Raw genomic sequence first — 19,781 nt, forward strand, 5'->3', positions numbered from 1 at the left:
GAGAAACTCTTAACACTTTCACATGACCTCATTGTATTAACTGTTTATGGAGGTATTAATCCATTTAAAATAAACTAAACCTAAAATTTAAAGTAAATCGGTTCATGTCTGTTCAAATAGACGACAAAGGAAGCTGTTCTTTTTCTAACGTTGCCAACCCGCAGTTTCTCGGCGTTTATGTGCATGTCCTGTTGTACATTTGTGCCTGTTTAACAGTTAACGATGTGCATTGTTCGCTACTGTGCCCTTTACCCTTTGTGTAAAAGGCTGCCGGTTTGTAATTCATTTACACGTACAGTTATCCATTCCATTTGTTTGTTCACCCAGCCAAGAGCAAAGCCAGCATAATGATGATGGTGAGTTTGTCACCCATTGGGAAAGCTATTTCATCACTGAAGCAAATTTAGCAATGGCACTTTAGAGTGGTGGTAGAGCTGTTTGCTCTCTCCATATAGGAATGCTCCCTTCTCACTCCTTTATTCCAGTAAGATATTCTGGTTTAATGGCCCTAATAGATTTTATAAAATCTTGTATGCTTTTGAGGTAAATCTTAAAATACTATCGGAGTTTCACTCTGTCATTGTATTAAGCCTATTAAAAATGTCAGTCTCCTAAAATTCATTGGCAATATGGGCCTCGTGTTTTAAAACCCAGTTCTTGGCTACCATCTTGAATTATTGGTGACTATCGCCACTGTGAATTGGAGAATTCTGGAGTGGCTGCATACCATGTGCCTTGCATACGAAATGCTGAGCCAGCATGGAATGAAAAGAAAAGAATCGAAAGGAGGAGGATTAGAGGATTATTTGAAAGATCAAAGGAAATATGCAGTTAATTGGTTAGTGATGGGTGCAATATCCTAACCCGCTCTGATTGAAAGGAGAGACTAATAGCTAGAAACAAACACATGGGCAGTACACAGATAGAAAAAGCAATCTTGGGCCAACAGCTTTAAAGGGGCACAGCAGCTGTACCTCAGGCTGTCGGCATACTGGCAGGGTGTCCGTTACTGAAACCCTCATCCATGCCTTTGTTACATTTAGATGTGACTATTCCAACAATCTCCTGGCTGGCCTCCCACTGTAAACTTGAGCTCGTCCAAAACTCTGCTGCCCGTACGCCATCTCGCACCAAGCCCCGCTCACCCATCACCCCTGTGCTCACTGACCTACATTGGCTTTCGGTCCGGCAAAGCCTTGAATTTAAAATTCTCATCTTTGTTTGCAAATCCCTCCATGGCCTCCCTATCTCTGGTGTGCAACGGTCACCACACGTTAAAGAAATCCACGCACTGGCATCTTCCACCCCTTCAATTGGAGTCCAGGACTGGAACATCGGGTCCTTCATTGAAACATCTGTGAACTTTTCTGGAAGCAAGTCACCCTCGTTCGAGGGACCGCCGATGATGATGATCTCTGTAATCTCCTCCAGCCCTACAACCATTTGAGATCTCTGCACTTCTCCAATTCTGGCCTCTCGTGCATCCCCGATTTTCATCGCACCACCATTGGCGGCCATGACTTCAGCTGCCTAGGCTCTTAGCTCTTTAATTCCCATCCTAAACCTCTCTATCTGTTACTCCTCCATATCTCTCTCTCCTCCTTAAAACCTAACACTGACTTTTTAGCCACCTGTCCTAATATCTCCTTATGTGGCTCAGTTTCAAATTTTGTTTGCTAATCGCTCCTGTGAAGCACCTTGGGACATTTTACTCGGTTAAAGGTGCTATACTGGCTGTTGGAATGTATCACACCACCAATATTATCCAGTCTGCCATTTGAAGAGAAGAGAAACACTTCTACTTTCCCTCATCTTCCACCCACCCCATCTATTTTTTTCCATACTCACTACTTGAAGTTTTATTTTTGTATTGTTTCTTGTTTTAGAATCTATAAGTGTGCACTTATATTTTCCTGTGCCTGCACTGAGACCATGGTCCAGATTTTCCTGGGGACTTGCATGACTGTAATGGCGCATCTATGGTGCGGGGTCCCCTGAATGGCGTAAGTGAAAGAGGAACCTGTGGAGTAAGTAACTTCCACCACCCCATATTTTCCTGGAACTTCTGTGCCGCTCCACTGTTGACTTATGGAAAACAGTGAGAAGGTATTTATCATAGCTTCAACCCCATTGGGTCAATGGCGATCGCCACTAGTCTGAAAAATAATGCGCTGATTTTTATACCGCATAATACTTGCAGTATTGCACAAAAGAATACTCAATACACTAAATGTTAAATATACGACAGTGCATTAAGCACTATAGTGGATTCTAATGTAGTCTCAAAATGCTATACTATAATATACAATACTATGCTATAACAGGTGTATACCATACAGTACTAAGCATATCTGTATAGCATAATAAACATTATTTTACAGTACTATACTAACTGTATCCATACAGAGTACGAAACTGTCTATAGACTATTGCACTAAATATATTTATATGGTATTAAATTATAAACACGATGAATGATATCATTAAACATTTCACAGACTACTATACATATACAGTACTACACTGAATAGTTTCTATACAAAAGTATTTATTTTACAGTATTGTACAACAGGTGTATATATCACTTTCCTCATTTTACTTCATTTTAACCTGGCATTTCATTTCATTAAATTAAGCAATACAGCGTCAGCAATGGTAATCAGAAACAAGATTAATGCGAGCAATCGCGGTCTCAGAGTTTGTACGCCTGCCTCCAATTCCATTCGGTTTGCCCAACTTTGCATACATAAAATAAGTTGTCCTTTTGTGCATAAGACATACAGTTCATCCACAACCACTGGCCCAGCTTTAGACCAGATATAGCTATAGCTAATAGTACGTTCATGAGAATCTGAGGTTAGCAACTTGTGTAAGTTGGACATGTTTGGATCTGCAATTCTTGGTTTAAAAGAAAATGATCTGCCCCAACTTCATTATAAAGCTGCCTAAATGTATGAGGTAATATTATCTTTACAAAAGAAAACTAAACTAAATAAAACTTCAAAGAGGAACTGGAGAGAAATGATTGTAGTGTAAGCACAAGCTATTGGCAATTACTCAGCCTTTCCTCTGCATTGCCATATTATTCATAGTAAATTAATTTTCAGCTGTTTAAATGTGTCAAAAGAAAGAACTTGCATTTAAAAAGTGCAGTTCACAACCTCAGGACGTCCCAAAGCACTTTACAGCCAGTGAAGTACTTTTTGGAGTGTAGTCACTGTTGCACTGTAGGAAACACGGCAGCCAATCTACGCACAGTATGCTCCCACAAACAGAAATGTGATGATGACCAGATATTCTGTTTTAGTAGTATAGATTGAAGGATAAATATTGGCCAGGATACCCTGCTCTTCTTCAAAACAGGATTTTTTTTGTCCACTTGATAAACCAAGGCCAAGTTTGTCCTAACATCTCATCCAAAAGACATTATAGTGATGGCTCTGATAGTGCAGCACTCCCTCAGTACTGCACTAGAATGTTGGTCTACATTTTGTGCCCAAGTCTTAAAGCCACAACCCTCTGACCCAGAGGCAAGAGTGCTAACACTGAGCCACTAACACCATCAATAAATAAATGGTTCCCAAATAACACTTAATTCAATGGCTATTAGCTACACCACTTCTGATTCTCCACTATGCTCACTGTATCAACTGGGCCTGTATTCACTGGCGTTTAGAAGAATGAGAGGGGATCTCATAGAAACATATAAAATTCTGACGGGACTGGACAGGTTAGATGCAGGAAGAATGTTCCCGATGTTGGGGAAGTCCAGAACCAGGGGTCACAGTCCAAGGATAAGAGGTAAGCCATTTAGGACCGAGATGAGGAGAAACTTCTTCACTGAGTTGTTAACCTGTGGAATTCTCTACCGCAGAGAGTTGTTGATGTCAGTTCATTGGATATATGCAAGAGGGAGTTAGATATGGCCCTTACGGCTAAAGGGATCAAGGGGTATGGAGAGAAAGCAGGAAAGGGGTACGGAGGTGAATGATCAGCCATGATCTTATTGAATGGTGGTGCAGGCTCGAAGGGCCGAATGGCCTACTCCTGCATCTATTTTCTATGTGACGTATTCTAATTTGAAAACCAGCAAAAAAAAGGCTAAGTTATTGGCACGCTAGATGTTAAAATGTACAGTATACTTCACTGACCTTGCCATTGCAGGAAAATATGTGCCCATATCTCTCAAGGTGCTTTTATACTGGAGCTTAAACATCAGGTCAAGAAACCATATTTCAAGAAAATGAACTCTGCAACCACCCCTACCCTTTTACACTGGGTAATGGGAGCTGGGATCCACTCTGTAACATTGAGATCTCGAATATAAATGACAGAGACTGGATCCCAGCATTTTATATTGCTGCAACTGGCAGCCATAACCCAATGACACCATTTTAGAGCTCTTTTCTGTGGGTCTGTAATTTCATGGATGCCCTGAACAGCAAGGAATTTACACTATAGAGACGCACTGATTGTGATAGAGCCATCTATCTGTCATGGGCCAGACTCTTGATGATGTGTTTAAAGAGTCTGGTTCCAAAGGCAGTTTCCAGTCAATGAAAATTAAAGTTTTGCCTCGTCATATTACAACAATAAATTTTGACCCCTTTTATTTTGGGCTGCACTTTAAAAGTTAACAAGTGCCAGATAAAATATCCTGTCAGCGGCCATGGGGAACATCACAGACTAACTGAGTTGCCGCAAGATCGCTTAAAGCCTTTCGTCTCATCTCATTCAATCTCATTGTTCTAGAATATCGACCCTATTGTCTTCTCAGTATTTACTTTCTCAGATTAGTTCAACATCCCGACCTCGACAACTTTTGCACTACTTCAGCTGTTGATGACTCTTGGTATAAAGAAATACTTGCTACTGTGATATCTTCTGAACGACCTCACAAACACACAGGCTTTAAGATGGCTGATAACTTCAGGAACCTGTCAGGTGACCTGTTCCCTCTTTATTGTTGTAAACAGCAATGGTTGCATTACCACAGTAGTCCACTGGGTGGAGCTATATATATTACACTTCTCCTTAATGAAGAAATAATTAAAGCAAACAATCATTATACATAACTTGCATGGTTATACATAACAAAAGATAAGGACTTATTTTGCCATATTTACAAATCAAGCTTAACCACTTGTTTTCTGTTTCGAAGAGGATACCTTCACTCTCGAACAGAACTTCCCAAACATGGCGTCGAGCATAGACTCATTCTAGGCTGATCCTAAGGAAAGTTTTCCTCCAAGGGATGCCCTTGATTTACATTTGAAGTCTCTATAACTTCAGACTGTTTGTCTGTCGGACTCGGACTTAAATTCTGACTTTCTCCTGGACTTGTTTCTAGTACATTTGATGTAGGTTATGCTACTGGTACTGTACTTGTAATAAGACTATCTGATGAGTCAGAAATAATTGAATCATTCGAACTTTCAACTCTTTTTCCACATCTGTAGGTAAAATATGATCAATGTGAACAAACCTAACCTGTCCATGATCAAACCTCGTGACCAAATATGTGCGAGGACCACATATCTTCACCACTCTTCCTGGTAATCACTTTAACCATTTATGGTGATGGTTCTTCACTCTCACCTTCTGATTTAATTTCACACTTTTCTCTCTCTTACTCTACCTCTATCATGATTCTCTTTCTGTCTTAATTGTTTTCTACGGACTGTGCTAAGTTTGGTTTTAACAATGAGAATCTGGTTTGTGGCTGTCGTTTGAGAAACAACTCTGCTGGTATTCTACCAGTAGTTGAGGAATATTACGATATGTAATTAGAAAATTAGCCAAATTGTGGTCCAATGACAATTGTCGTTTCTTTGGATTTGGATCCAACATCTATTTAATGAGGGCACATTTTATAATTTGTACTGTGCGCTCTGCTGCACCATTTGCAGCAGGGTGGTAACGTGGAACCTTGGTATGTTTCACACCATTTTTGCTTGTGAACTGTGCAAATTCTTCTGAACAAAACAGCAACAATTTATTCTGGGGGGCCAAATGAAGAAAATAATCTTCGCAAATGGTCCAGTGTTTTACTTGTTATTTTCCACATTGGAAACACCTTTACCCACTTCAAGTAGCTATCAATCATAATGAGCAATTGCTCAGCAAAATCACTATGTAATCTTTGCCTTACCCTGGGAAGCCATTTCTATAATTGTAATGGTACTGATGGTTGTTTCTTGCTTACCGATTGACATGTTGTACACTGACTGATGATGTACTCTATATATCTTTATCTAGACCTGACCACCATAAGTAACTGCATGCAAAACTCTTGGTCACAGGTACTTGTCATGAAGATCTCCGAATAATTTGGACCTGAATTTATTTGGTATAACCACTCTTGCATCCCACATGATACAATCTTTATCAACTGATAATTCATTCCTATGAATGAAGAATGGATGAATATCTTTCTCTAATACCTGGTTTGGCCAGCCATTTGCAATATAATCATACACCTTTGACATAACTGGGTCACGTTTGGTTGCTCTACCAGTCTCTTCAGCTGTGACTGGCAATTCATCAATGTATGAAAAATAGAACACCCTATTGGGTGTAACTTGTGATGGGGAAGTCATTAGCATCAGCATTACTGTGATCAGCTGATCGTCTGTATTCAATATCATATGTATATGCTGACAAAATCAAAGCCCATCCCTGCATTCAGGCTGCAGCTACGGTTGGAATTGGGGACTTTGGATGGAAGATTGCTTTCAGGGGCTTATGGTCCGTAACGATGGTAAACTTACGACCATACAAGTATTTGTGGACCTCGTTGACCCCCAAAATTAATGCCAAAGCTTTCCTTTTGATTTGCGCATAATTACGCTCACTGGCACTGAGTGCATGAAGCAAAAGCAATTGGTCTCTCCTCCCCACAATGTAGTACATGAGAGATCTCTACCCCGACTCCATATGGAGATGTGTCACATGCTAGCTTGATTTCCTTAGATACGTCATAGTGAACTAACATGGTGCTCTCTACCAATTGGCTTTTACTCTCCTTGAATGCCACGTCGCATTCTCCTGACCACTGCCAATGGATCTGTTTTTTCAACAGCTCATTCAGTAGATGTAACACTATAGCCAAATTTGGTAGGAACTTCCCATAATAGTTCAAAAGACCCAAAAATGATCGAAGTTCAGTAACATTCTTGGGAGTGGGTGCATTTCTAATTGCATCCAGCTTTCCCTTGGTTGGATGTCATCATCATCATAGGCAGTCCCTCAAAACAAGGATGACTTGCTTCCACGCCAAAAAGGGATGAGTTCACAGGTGTTTCCATGAAGGACCTAATATTCCAGATCCCGAACTACATCCTGGAGGGTGGAAGATGCCTGTACATAGATTTTTTTAACGTGTGGTGGCTGTTGCACACCAGCCACCACACGGGCTTGACAGATGTCTTGGTCCAGTAGCAAGGATTAACCAAGACGACTGGAGACCAGCCCTGCTGCACGGATCTAGTGCATGCACATATCGCAGTGTGGACTGGCCCATGCTGCCCCTGGGCCCCCGCCTCTTCTGGGCCCCAAACTCGCGCCTCTCCTGGGCCCCGGTCACTTCCATCTACAAATTCTTGCTGCTCCTTCACCTCTCCTGCTGTGCCAGCCCGCACTACAATCAGCGACCTGGCTTCGTAGCAGTCGCCCTCCTGCAACAACATGCGCTGCTCCCTGCACTGGCATGCTGCCGCACGCTGCTCCCTCCAATGTCCCTGGCCTGCTGATGGTCTTGCAGGCCGGGACCGCGCCGATTTCCGGGCTGGGCCGCCGCACGCTACTCTCTCCGATGGCCCCCGTCTGCTGATGGTCTTGCAGGCCGGGACCACGCCTGGTTGGATGTAAACCATCTTTGTCTATCCTGTGCCCTAAGTACTCCACTGAGTTTTGAAATAAGTCACACATGCGAGCAGTCACTCGTACTCTGTGCTTCTCTAGCCGTTTGAGCACTTCATTCAATATTGGTATGTGATCTAAATGACATACTACCTCTTCAATGCCTTGCAAAATCTGGTTCATCACCCCTTGAAATATGACGGGGGCGGAAGATACTCCAAATGGTAGCCTATTAAATTGATATAGCCTAGATGAATATTTATAGTTGGACTCCTCATCTAGTTCAAGTTGTAAGGCATTTGTAAGATCCAACTTTGAAAAGATCTGACCATCTGTCAGTGTTATGAACAAATCTTCTACATTTGGCAATGTATTGGGGAGATTACCCTCTAGAACCTGGTTTATGCTTACTTTATAATCACCACATAATGTTACCTTACCATAGGACTTTGGTACAATATCAATGGGTGCAGCCCAATTACATAGATCTATCTTAAGAGATAATGGGCTCATATTTCCCCAGGAGTTGTCCCATTTTTTTTGGAGCAAGTAGCTTTTTTTGGAGTAACTTAAAAATCGCAAATTTCCCCATTTAACTTTCTCCAGTGTAAGTCAGTTAGTTAGGTTTTTTTTTAAGTTTGGTTTTTTTTCCTCCAAAAGGGGGCGCAACCAGCCACTTACGCCTGTTTTGGCCATAGAAGCAAATTTGGCCAGCTAAAAGTTACTCCAAACTAACTTAGGCCAGTGTATGTGGCCACTTTTGTAGGTGCAGAAAAACTTTACCTACATTTAAGAAATCAGCGTAGGTAGCCAGAGATTTGGGGGGGGGGGGGGTTGCGGGTGGGGTGTGAGGTGAGTTAGAAGATTCTAAAGCACTAAACACCTTCACAGCATCAGCACAACATCAAAACAACTTCAGCACAACATCTTCACGACATCATCAAAAATAAATGAAAGATAAATCAGCTATTGAAAATAGAGCAGTCCTGCCTTGTCGCCTGCAGAATGCACCGGCTAGCCCTTCGGTCAGGGCTAGGGGCGGCATGTACGCATGACTGTAGGGGTGAGGGATGTTTTTTTTTACAGTTGTTCCTAAATGTGTGGTGATAATGGAACATGACTCAGTTTTAATACAAAAAATCTTCTTTTGTTCTGCAGGCGGCAAGGCAGGACTGCTCTATTTTCAATAGCTGATTTATCTTTCATTTATTTTTGATGATGTCGTGAAGATGTGCTGAAGTTGTTTTGATGTTGTGCTGATGCTGTGAAGGTGTTTAGTGCTTTAGAATCTTCTTTTATTGGAATGCACTTCCACAACAACAAGAACAACAGCAAAGAAAGGCTGCACCGATCTCTCAACCACATATCGGGGAATGTGCACTTCCTCATAGGGGCGGTGATGGTGGTGGGGGGGCTGGGAGCCCGGCTTGGGTCTCAACAGAGGCTGGTGTGGGAGGGCCATTTGATTGCCAGGCCTGTGCGCCCTTATTGCAGCAGCTAGCACCCTCATGGCCTCTTCCATCGTTTGCACTCCCTCTAACATGCCCGCCCTCAGTTCCTGTTTCATTGCTGATATTTCTCCCGACAGTGTCACAACCTCATCACGCACCCCACTGACGGCCACAAGTGTTTGGGTAAGGGCATTTGTCTCCTCACCCAATGACATAACCTGATGCACATCTGATGAAGGCTGCATCTCAGGAGAGACTGGTCAGCTTCTCCTTCCACTCGCTGTGGGTCTGCCTATCTGCACCCCTCCAGTGCGAGGCGCTTGCTGGGACGGTGCGGCCCTGGTTGTTCCAACCTGCATTCCACCACCGCCATTGGGACCCGCAACCTCGGAAGGTGTGAAACCAAGGAATGTCGTGGCAGAGCTCATGGAGGTGTCTGGCAAAGTGATGCCCTGTACCATGGACTGATCCATACCACGACAGCATTCTCCCATGAACACAGATCCATGGACCCCTCCTCCCCCCACCCGCCTTGATCTGGAGTGGACGCATCTGGATTTTCTTGTTGATCTTCAGGATGTTCTAGATTATCTTCTTGCTCTGCAAAATACAATAGATCAGTCAAATGGTTAGCAGGAAAGGAAGGGGCAGGATGGGTAGAATGAATAGTCTCACGCGTAGCAGGCCAGTCAGCAGGTTGATTTTAAAGGGCGACGATGCATTTTCATGATTGACCCTCACCCTCGCGTGTGAGCCCAGCTTGTGCAGAGCTGATTCTTTTTCTGCAGGTGCGACTCAGCAAGGCAATGACCCTCCGTTCCAGTGGTGATAGTTGGGGCAGATTTGGCGGCCCTCCTCCTGTTCTAGTTCTCTTCCTTTTGTTGGCCAATTTCTTCAAAGGTGAAAGTACAATTTTTGCCACATGGTGAGCTTCTTATGGATGGGGCATATACAGATGATCACAGTAACAATTGCAATTCCATTTAAAACTCAAGATAATATTTACACTCACTACTTGACTAGAATCCTGCCATTTCTTTTTACACTGGCTTCCAGTTCTTGCGGTACTCACCCCTGCGGAGAATTCTTCTGCAACTAGGTTCCAGTGTCTCCTCATCTCTTTGGGTGGAACTTTTATGGGACCACTCTTACTGATATCCAGCTCCTGCCATCTGTCCTCAATGACAGTGACTAGTTTCTCCACTTCCTCATGCAAAAAGTTCTTCGTTCTTGTTGCATGCTCTTGCGTCATTGGTATATCGAATTCACACTCAGGCAATGTGAAAAAACACAGTTCTCACCTTGCATGAACCTATGCAGCATTCCTTTCCACTCCTTCAGCCACCCAAAAATCAATTTTAACACCTTACCATCCAATATGGCACACTGCCAATGCTACTGATGCACTGAGGACGCTCTCCCTTTAAATGGTCGATTGCCAAGGTTCCTGACCCATTGTGCATGCGCGCACGCTTCAACGCGCAAGTGCGCATGCATGCACAAACGGACATGCGTCCCCCTACCGGCACTCGAAGACACGCTGAACCCAAGCCCCGCCCCCCTTGCCGGCTGCGCTGAGCAAGCACGACCCAAGCTCCTCCCCCTGCAGGTTTCGCAGCGCCACGCCACGGGACCACAGGGATCCAGGAGCGGCCAAATTATCCCGGTAAGTTTTAGGCGCGTTTTCTCCACCACAAAGTCGGCGCACCATGTCTAACTACGCCGCTCCAAGAGGCTGGGGAAATTTGGGCCCAAAGTTCTCAGTCTCTAGTCTTTCGAGTTCTTGCTCAACTTTCTCCTTGAATGCATATGGTACAGGACATGGTTTGCAGTAAAGTGGTCTCGAGTCCTTCTGTACCCTGACACTCGCCTTGAAGCCTTGGATCGGACTGCTTGTTTCGCAGAACACCCTCAGATACTTGATGACATCATCCATTGATGCAAATCTCGTTTCAACATACAAAATCTCACTCCAATCCAGCTCCAGTGATCCCAACCAGTTTCTTCCTAGGAAAGCAGGCTTGTCTCCTTCCACTACTAAGAGGCAAGCTCTGAAATTGATCCTTGTATTTCACCAGTACGGTGATACGACCTATCCAGGAATGTTCTCTCCTGAGTAGCCTTGCAGCTCTATCTTGGATTTCTCCAATGGGAAATCACGCAATTTGTTGAGATATAGCGATTCCGGTACTACGCTCATGGATGCACCAGTGTTCATTTCCCTGGGTATCTTGTTTCCTGCAACATCTAATTGGATGATGATACTTTTCGAATCGCTGTTCGATACCCTCGTGCTCCTGATGATGCGTATCTCTTTCATCCTGTTGCTTTTCTTCCATGCTATGTAGTCTCTGGGGATTTCTATTTAAAGCCTTGAAAGTTGGTTTGCTCTTCAGTCGGCATGCCTTCGCAAGGTGCCCAGTTATCCTGCAGAAGAAACACTCTGCCTTCACACACGGACAACTTTGAGCAATATGTTGTCCCAGGCACCGATAGCATGACCTCAGTGTATTGTTACCTTGGCCAGTTTCTAAGGCCATGGGGCCCAACTGCCTTTTACTTTTAACCTGATGGCGATTCACCTCGGTTGTCTGATGACTCAAAATGATATGAAATTCGCGGGAATATTGGTCGGCCATATCCATTGACATAGCTGCCTGACAAGCTAAATCAAAAGTCAAGTTAGGAGATTTCAACAACTTTTTTCTGATCGCCTCATTTTCCATCCCACAAACAAAGTGGTCATGCAATGCTCAGTCCTGAAAGTTTCCAAGATGACAGTGAATAGATAGCTTTTTTTAATTCTACAATGTACTTACTGATTCTTTCGTTGGTTTACTGATCTCATATTCCGAACGATAACTTTCAGCAATTTCCAGGGGCTCAGGACTGTAGTGCTGTTCTAACTTATCTGCTTAAATGATGTGCCCTTTGGCTTGACCGGCACAAGCAAATGTTTCAGGGTTTCATACACCTCGGGGCCTGCTTCAGTTTAAAAAAATAGCTAGTTTTCTAAATCAGAGACTTCGATGATACTTTTTTAAAAAGGAGGGAGAGAGAAAACAGGGAATTATAGACCGGTCAGCCTAACATCGGTAGTGGGTAAAATGATGGAATCAATTATTAAGGATGTCATAGCAGCACCTTTGGAAAGAGGTGACATGATAGGTCCAAGTCAGCATGGATTTGTGAAAGGGAAATCATGCTTGACAAATCTTCTGGAATTTTTTGAGGATGTTTCCAGTAGAGTGGACAAGGAGAACCAGTTGATGTGGTATATTTGGCCTTTCAGAAGGCTTTCGACAAGGTCCCACACAAGAGATTAATGTGCAAAGTTAAAGCACATGGGATTGGGGGTAGTGTGCTGATATGGATTGAGAACTGGTTGGCAGACAGGAAGCAAAGAGTAGGAGTAAATGGGTACTTTTCAGAATGGCAGGCAGTGACTAGTGGGGCACCGCAAGGTTCTGTGTTGGGGCCCCAGCTGTTTACATTGTACATTAATGATTTGGACGAGGGGATTAAATGTAGTATCTCCAAATTTGTGGATGACACTAAGTTGGGTGGCAGTGTGAGCTGCGAGGAGGATGCTATGAGGCTGCAGAGTGACTTGGATAGGTTAGGTGATTGGACAAATGCATGGCAGATGAAGTATAATGTGGATAAATGTGAGGTTATCCACTTTGGTGGTAAAAACAGAGAGACAGACTATTATCTGAATGGTGACAGATTAGGAAAAAGGGAGGTGCAACGAGACCTGGGTGTCATGGTACATCAGTCATTGAAGGTTGGCATGCAGGTACAGCAGGCGGTTAAGAAAGCAAATGGCATGTTGGCCTTCATAGCGAGGGGATTTGAGTACAGGGGCAGGGAGGTGTTGCTACAGTTGTACAGGGCCTTGGTGAGGCCACACCTGGAGTATTGTGCACAGTTTTGGTCTCCTAACTTGAGGAAGGACATTCTTGCTATTGAGGGAGTGCAGCGAAGGTTCACCAGACTGATTCCCGGGATGGCGGGACTGACATATCAAGAAAGACTGGATCAACTGGGCTTGTATTCACTGGAGTTCAGAAGAGTGAGAGGGGACCTCATAGAAACGTTTTAAATTCTGACGGGTTTAGACAGGTTAGATGCAGGAAGAATGTTCCCAATGTTAGGGAAGTCCAGAACCAGGGGTCACAGTCTAAGGATAAGGGGTAAGCCATTTAGGACCGAGATGAGGAGAAACTTCTTCACCCAGAGAGTGGTGAACCTGTGGAATTCTCTACCACAGAAAGTTGTTGAGGCCAATTCACTAAATATATTCAAAAAGGAGTTAGATATAGTCCTTACTACTAGGGGGATCAAGGGGTATGCGAGAAAGCAGGAATGGGGTACTGAGGTTGCATGTTCAGCCATGAACTCATTGAATGGTGGTGCAGGCTCGAAGGGCTGAATGGCCTACTCCTGCACCTATTTTCTATGAGCCCAAGTTTCCACATGATTTGCGCCTGATTTTTAGGAGCAACTGGTGGAGAACTGACTATTTTAGAAATCGCAATTCTCCACATTTTTTTTCCTGCAGTTCTCGTCAGGCAGAACAGTTCTAGTTTGGAACAGAATTTTTTTCTTCAAAAGGAGGCGTGTCTGGTCACTGACGCCTGATTTGAAAGTTTCCACAGTGAAAACGTACTCCAAACTAAAGTAGAATGGAGCAAGTGAAGATTTTTGTAGAACTGAAAAAACCTGTTCTACACATTAAAAAATCAGGCGCAGGTTACAAATTAGGCGTCCAGAACGAGGTGGGGGGGTGGGGGGGGGGGAAGTCATTAAATTCTATAATAAATCCTTATTTATACTTATATAAATATTATACAAATAAATCCAACCTGAATAAACATTTATAAGCAAAGAAAAGATTAAATAAACCATCTTCCTACCTGTGTGAAAGTGCTTCAGGCAGGCCTTTCGGGACCGAAGGCTGAACGGGCCGGCCCCAGCACCAGATTTACAGGTAGGTGGCGTTGGGTTGGGTCGGGTCGGGGAGGTTCGGGTCGGGGGGCCTTTTGGAAATTCAAGTACGCTATGTCACATTGCTTCCCCCTGTTCATTTGCAAGGCATCCTCCTTCAGAACAAAAATAAGTGGTTGAGCAAGAAAGATGTACCTCCTTTAAAGCAATGCTGATCGGTTTCAGGTCTTACTGGCAGCGGCTTAAAGGTTAAAACTGACTGGTGTCTTTTCCCAGAAACGATTCATACATCACTGCACGAGATGTGGTTGTCTGTTTGCTTTTAATCCATTGTACATGCGCTTTGCTTTAAGCAAAGCGGAGGCTAAAACTATTTCTGTTGAGTCACAGCTTGGGCTGTAATGAAGCTTTTTATTGGGTGATTTAACTTCAGAAATTTGAAACTAGGGCAATATTAAAAACACCCACTACGTAGTTGTACATAATTTGTACAAGTGAGGTTTTTTTAATACAAATGTTTAATTCAGTTTACCAAATTAAAAAAAAAATAGCATTATAAATTGGTTTATAACCAGAGACTACAAATACCTGAGAGTGAATTATGATTGTCATGGAAAATAAATGGAATTGTGAATTTGTTCCCCCAAAACACTGGTTTAAAAAAAATTGTGAATGCCATGTAACAAATATGGAATTAGAATTTCCCAGCCACTATACTTGGTTAAAACCTGTTACATCTCTAACTGATGAAGGGTCAACGACCTGAAACGTAACCTCTGTTTCTCTCTCCACAGATGCTGCCAGACCTGCTGAGTATATCCAGCATTTTCTGTTTTATTATAGAATTAGACTTATTCAGTCAGTAATTGTAAACCAGTGGCCCTGATCATTGCTATAATGCATACTAAAACATCTTTTTGAGTTTGTTAGTTATGGTTTTTCTTTGTTTAAATCGGGATGAGCTATATACCTTAAATTTGAATTTAAAATATCTTGATTGTTCATGACATGTATGTCCCAATTTTTTTGCTTACTCCAAAAATGTTGACAACTTTTCTCTCCTCTTATGAGGTGCAGTTGCACAGGCTAAGCCCTCCAGATGCTTGCCCCAAATGGACATTTTTCACGTGACCCCAAATGGTGAATGTTGCCTTCCATGGTCAAGTAGCCTGCCACCAGTACCAGGCCTGACTATGACCCTGTTTTCACTTTATGCCCGCACCACATGCATTGCATAAACTCTGGCCATCTTTTTGTTTCCTTACCCCAGGCCATTGAGACCCTTTGTAGGATCCCGACTGAGATCGGCTAACTCCACTCGCATCAGGGATTAAACCAGGGCACTTCTAATGTGTGTGGCTCAGTACCACACTGAATTGTACAATTGTTCTGTTAACTATGTGAGGAGGGGAATGCACCAAACTCCTCATTTCAAAAATGATCTCTGTTTGTCTCAGTAATTTACTCCCTCATTTATTATGCCTTTTATGTATTTTACAGGAATGTTTACCCTCACAGAAGTTGCATCTCTTAATGACATACAGGCAACCTATCGAATCCTGAAGCCATGGTGGGATGTGTTCATGGACTATTTAGCCATTGTAATGCTGATGGTCGCTATCTTTGCGGGCACCATGCAGCTGACCAAAGATCAAGTCGTGTGTCTTCCTGAGCCCCAATTAGACGAAAGGTCAGAAACCCAGCGTAGCGTCTCTGAGAGTCCGACAACATTTCCCGAAGCATCTGCTGTACCAGATTTAGGAAGCACTACCTCTTCGCGAGGGAGACGGAATCATGCTACTGAGGGAGCCAACGTCTCTCCTTTTAGAAGCGTGCCTACGATAACCGTTGACCTACCTGATGACATTGATCATCCCGTACAAAGAGGCCCTCTCAACTTTGGGCGTCCGACTAACTTAGAGTACCAGCAATATATTTTCATCAATCAGATGTGCTATCATGTGGCCTTGCCCTGGTACTCCAAGTATTTCCCCTACCTTGCTCTAATCCATACACTCATCCTCATGGTCAGTAGCAATTTCTGGTTCAAGTACCCCAAGACCAGTTCAAAGATTGAACATTTTGTTTCTATATTGGGAAAATGTTTCGAGTCTCCATGGACCACAAAAGCGCTTTCTGAAACTGCGTGTGAGGACTCTGAGGAGAATAAGCAACGCTTTAAAACTTCTGTGGCAAAGCATTTATCGACTGGCAGCGAAGAAGAAAGCCCGAGCTCCAGCACACCCATGATCTCAAGGACTGGACCTAAATTTTCGGCTGAGAAGCCTGTCATTGAGGTTCCTAGCATGACTATTTTAGACAAGAAAGATGGCGAGCAGGCCAAAGCCCTTTTTGAAAAAGTTCGTAAGTTCCGTGCTCATGTGGAAGACAGTGATTTGATATATAAACTCTATGTTGTGCAGACAGTCATAAAAACAGTGAAATTAATGTTTATTTTATGTTATACGCTTACTTTTGTGACTTCTATAAGTTTTGATCATGTCTGCAAACCAGACATAGAGCATTTGACTGGATATACTCAATTTTATTGTACTCACAACATGGCTTTTATGCTGCGAAAATTACTAATTAGTTACATTGCACTCATATGCGTTTATGGACTGGTTTGCATATATACTTTGTTTTGGCTGTTCAGGCGGCCCTTAAAGGAATACTCATTTGAAAAGGTCCGTGAAGAAAGTAGCTTTAGTGACATTCCAGACGTTAAAAATGACTTTGCATTTCTGCTGCACATGGTCGATCAATATGACCAACTTTACTCGAAGCGCTTTGGAGTCTTTCTGTCGGAGGTGAGTGAAAATAAACTGCGGGAGCTCAGTTTGAACCACGAGTGGACTTACGAGAAACTCAAACAGCACGTGTCTCGGAATCCTCAAGACAAGCAAGAGCTGCACCTCTTCATGCTCTCTGGGGTGCCCGACGCTGTGTTCGACATGACCGAGCTGGAGGTGCTGAAGCTCGAGCTGATTCCTGAGGCGAAGATTCCTGCCAAAATTTCCCAAATGATTAATCTTCAGGAACTGCACCTTTACCATTGCCCTGCGAAAGTGGAACAAACTGCCTTCAGCTTCCTCCGGGACCACCTTCGGTATCTGCACATCAAGTTCACCGACGTTGCAGAAATTCCCACCTGGGTCTATTTGCTTAAAAACCTGCGCGAACTGTACCTAGTCGGTAATCTGAACTCTGAAAACAATAAGATGATCGCTCTCGAGTCGCTGCGAGAACTAAAACACCTGAAGATCTTGCACCTAAAGAGTAATCTGACCAAAGTTCCTTCAAACATCACTGACGTTGCACCCCATCTCACCGCTCTACTGGTTCACAACGATGGAACAAAACTTTTAGTACTGAACAGCTTGAAGAAGATGATCAATCTGACTGAGCTGGAGCTGCAGAACTGCGAGCTGGAACGGATCCCGCACGCCATTTTCAGCCTGACCAACTTGCAGGAGCTGGACTTGAAATCCAACAACATTCGCACAATCGAAGAAGTGATCAGTTTTCAACACCTGAAGCGCTTGACTTGCCTGAAACTATGGCACAACAAAATCATCACCATCCCCTCATCCATCAGCCTGGTGAAAAACCTCGAGTTGCTTTACCTTTCTCAGAATAAACTGGAATCTCTGCCAGCAGCTCTCTTCACGTTACAGAAGCTCAGACACCTGGATGTCAGTCACAATTCCATCGTCATCATTCCAGCAGAAATCACGTCTCTCCAGAATTTACAGTATTTCGCAGTTACAGGAAACCGAGTGGAAATTTTGCCAAAGCAGGTTTTTAAGTGCACAAAGTTGCGGGTTTTGAATGTAGGGCAAAACTGCATCACTTCCATTTCAGAAAAAGTTGGTCAGCTTGTGCAGCTCACGCAGCTCGAGGTGAAGGGGAACTGCTTAGACCGACTTCCAGCAGAGTTAGGCCACTGTCGCCTTCTGAAGAAAAGCGGGCTTGTCGTTGAAGACCACCTCTTTGACACACTGCCCCCTGAGGTTAAAGACCTCTTTAATCAAGACTTTAACTCAAATTCAACTTTTGGCGCAGGAATATAAAAGTATTGAGCAAAGCATATGTAGCAGCTTTGGAACTGAATGTTTGTTTGCTTGTTAACTGGAAAAAATGTATAAAATAGATCAAGGTACTTAAACATGGCAACTGTTTAAAAACTAGATGAAGGTGAAGCTAGTTTTTTTTTGCCCTGATAAAGCTCTCAAATCATTGTAATAAATTGTAACCAATTAACTAACTGTTGGTCACTGGTTGTCTTATACAAGTCTGTTGATGACTGAATATTTGTTCGTATATCCTTGTTTGTAAATGAATTTAATTTTAATTTATTCTGAACCCTTTTTAAAAAAAAAAATTCCTTTTAATTTTCATAACCTGTCCAAAGAGTGGGTAGATGACCTGCTCTCGGGCCTCTCCAGGCACTAGGCCACTCCACTCTGCAGCTGCTGAGCTGACCATTACAAGGTTTGTGAGGCCAGCAGCTGTCTATCTCAAACTCTTAACTTTATCTCCCAGGGCAGCTTGGCTCCTCTCCTTAATAGCACAGTTAAAGATCAGTAGTTTGCATAAACCCACATTTTGTGTCTGTGGTACCACACCACACCACCTGTCTTGTTTTTTTTTTGTTTGTATTTCTGTAGAAAGAGAGTTGAGTTCCAGGCTCAAAACTGTGTGAATTTAGCATACAGAATGTGCCAATATCTAGCTCCAATTTCAGCTGTTTCTAAATAAAAGAAAACACACTCACTTCAAAGTAATTGTTTTTTTTTTAACTTGCTTGGTAGCTGCTATAAAAGCAGGAAGAGCCAAGGAGAACAATTTCAGCACAAGGCACTCCTCCTCCAAGTGTGCTACCCACCTAAATAATTCCAAGGTGCCTATTGCCGCGTAGAGCAGGTATCTTCAGCCTGGCAAATAATTGTACCCAGAAAACCCTCTGACAATGTATAACGAGGGTGCGTCATGTCCCATTCAGTGTCTACGTTTGGTTTTATAGATGTCACACTTCATACTGCCAACTTGTGGATGAACCAGAGGGAGAAAAAAAGACATGAATACTGGCAACTTCCCCCCTCCCCCCCCCCCCCCCCCCCCTCCCTCCACTTGCCCAGCTCTAAATCAATCTGCAGATGCACAGGTTTCTGTGTAAGTGAATGAGGTTGCTCTGGGATGCACCTTGGCTGTCCTCCTAATAAATGTCATATTTGGCTCTGGGCTGCCAATGGAGAAATGATTCACTAAATGAAAGATCTCTCCCAGCAGAGAAAAGATATCTTCACATTTTCAATACATATGGGAAACACATTCTCTGGCCTTTTCTTCTGCTTTCCAAGTGTTGAGGGATCCCGGTCATCCTTTTGGTGCATCGTAATGGTTGCTTTAGCTGGCTGAAATACGCAAGAATCCACAAATACGATAACTAGATGGATGGCTTTAAACCGAGTTTTCCGCTTTAAAAAAAAAAATTTAATTAAATTCCATATTACCAGC

The 19,781-nt window shown here is 43.2% G+C and overlaps 1 protein-coding gene across 2 annotated transcripts in view; it reads left to right on the top strand.

The window, feature by feature from the left end:
* The window catches only part of LOC139268432 (volume-regulated anion channel subunit LRRC8D-like), a 96,671-nt gene extending 77,644 nt beyond the window's left edge, over positions 1-19,027 (top strand). For both annotated transcript variants that reach the window (XM_070886565.1, XM_070886563.1), the window contains one exon: positions 15,762-19,027. In XM_070886565.1, coding sequence (XP_070742666.1) covers positions 15,764-18,334 — 2,571 coding nt within the window. In that variant the 5' untranslated portion in view covers positions 15,762-15,763 and the 3' untranslated portion in view covers positions 18,335-19,027. The remainder of the gene's footprint in view (positions 1-15,761) is intronic.
* The last annotated feature ends 754 nt before the right edge of the window (positions 19,028-19,781 follow it).

The sequence above is a fragment of the Pristiophorus japonicus genome, chromosome 8 (genome assembly GCF_044704955.1).
Source record: "Pristiophorus japonicus isolate sPriJap1 chromosome 8, sPriJap1.hap1, whole genome shotgun sequence".
NCBI classification, from domain to species: Eukaryota; Metazoa; Chordata; class Chondrichthyes; family Pristiophoridae; genus Pristiophorus; species Pristiophorus japonicus.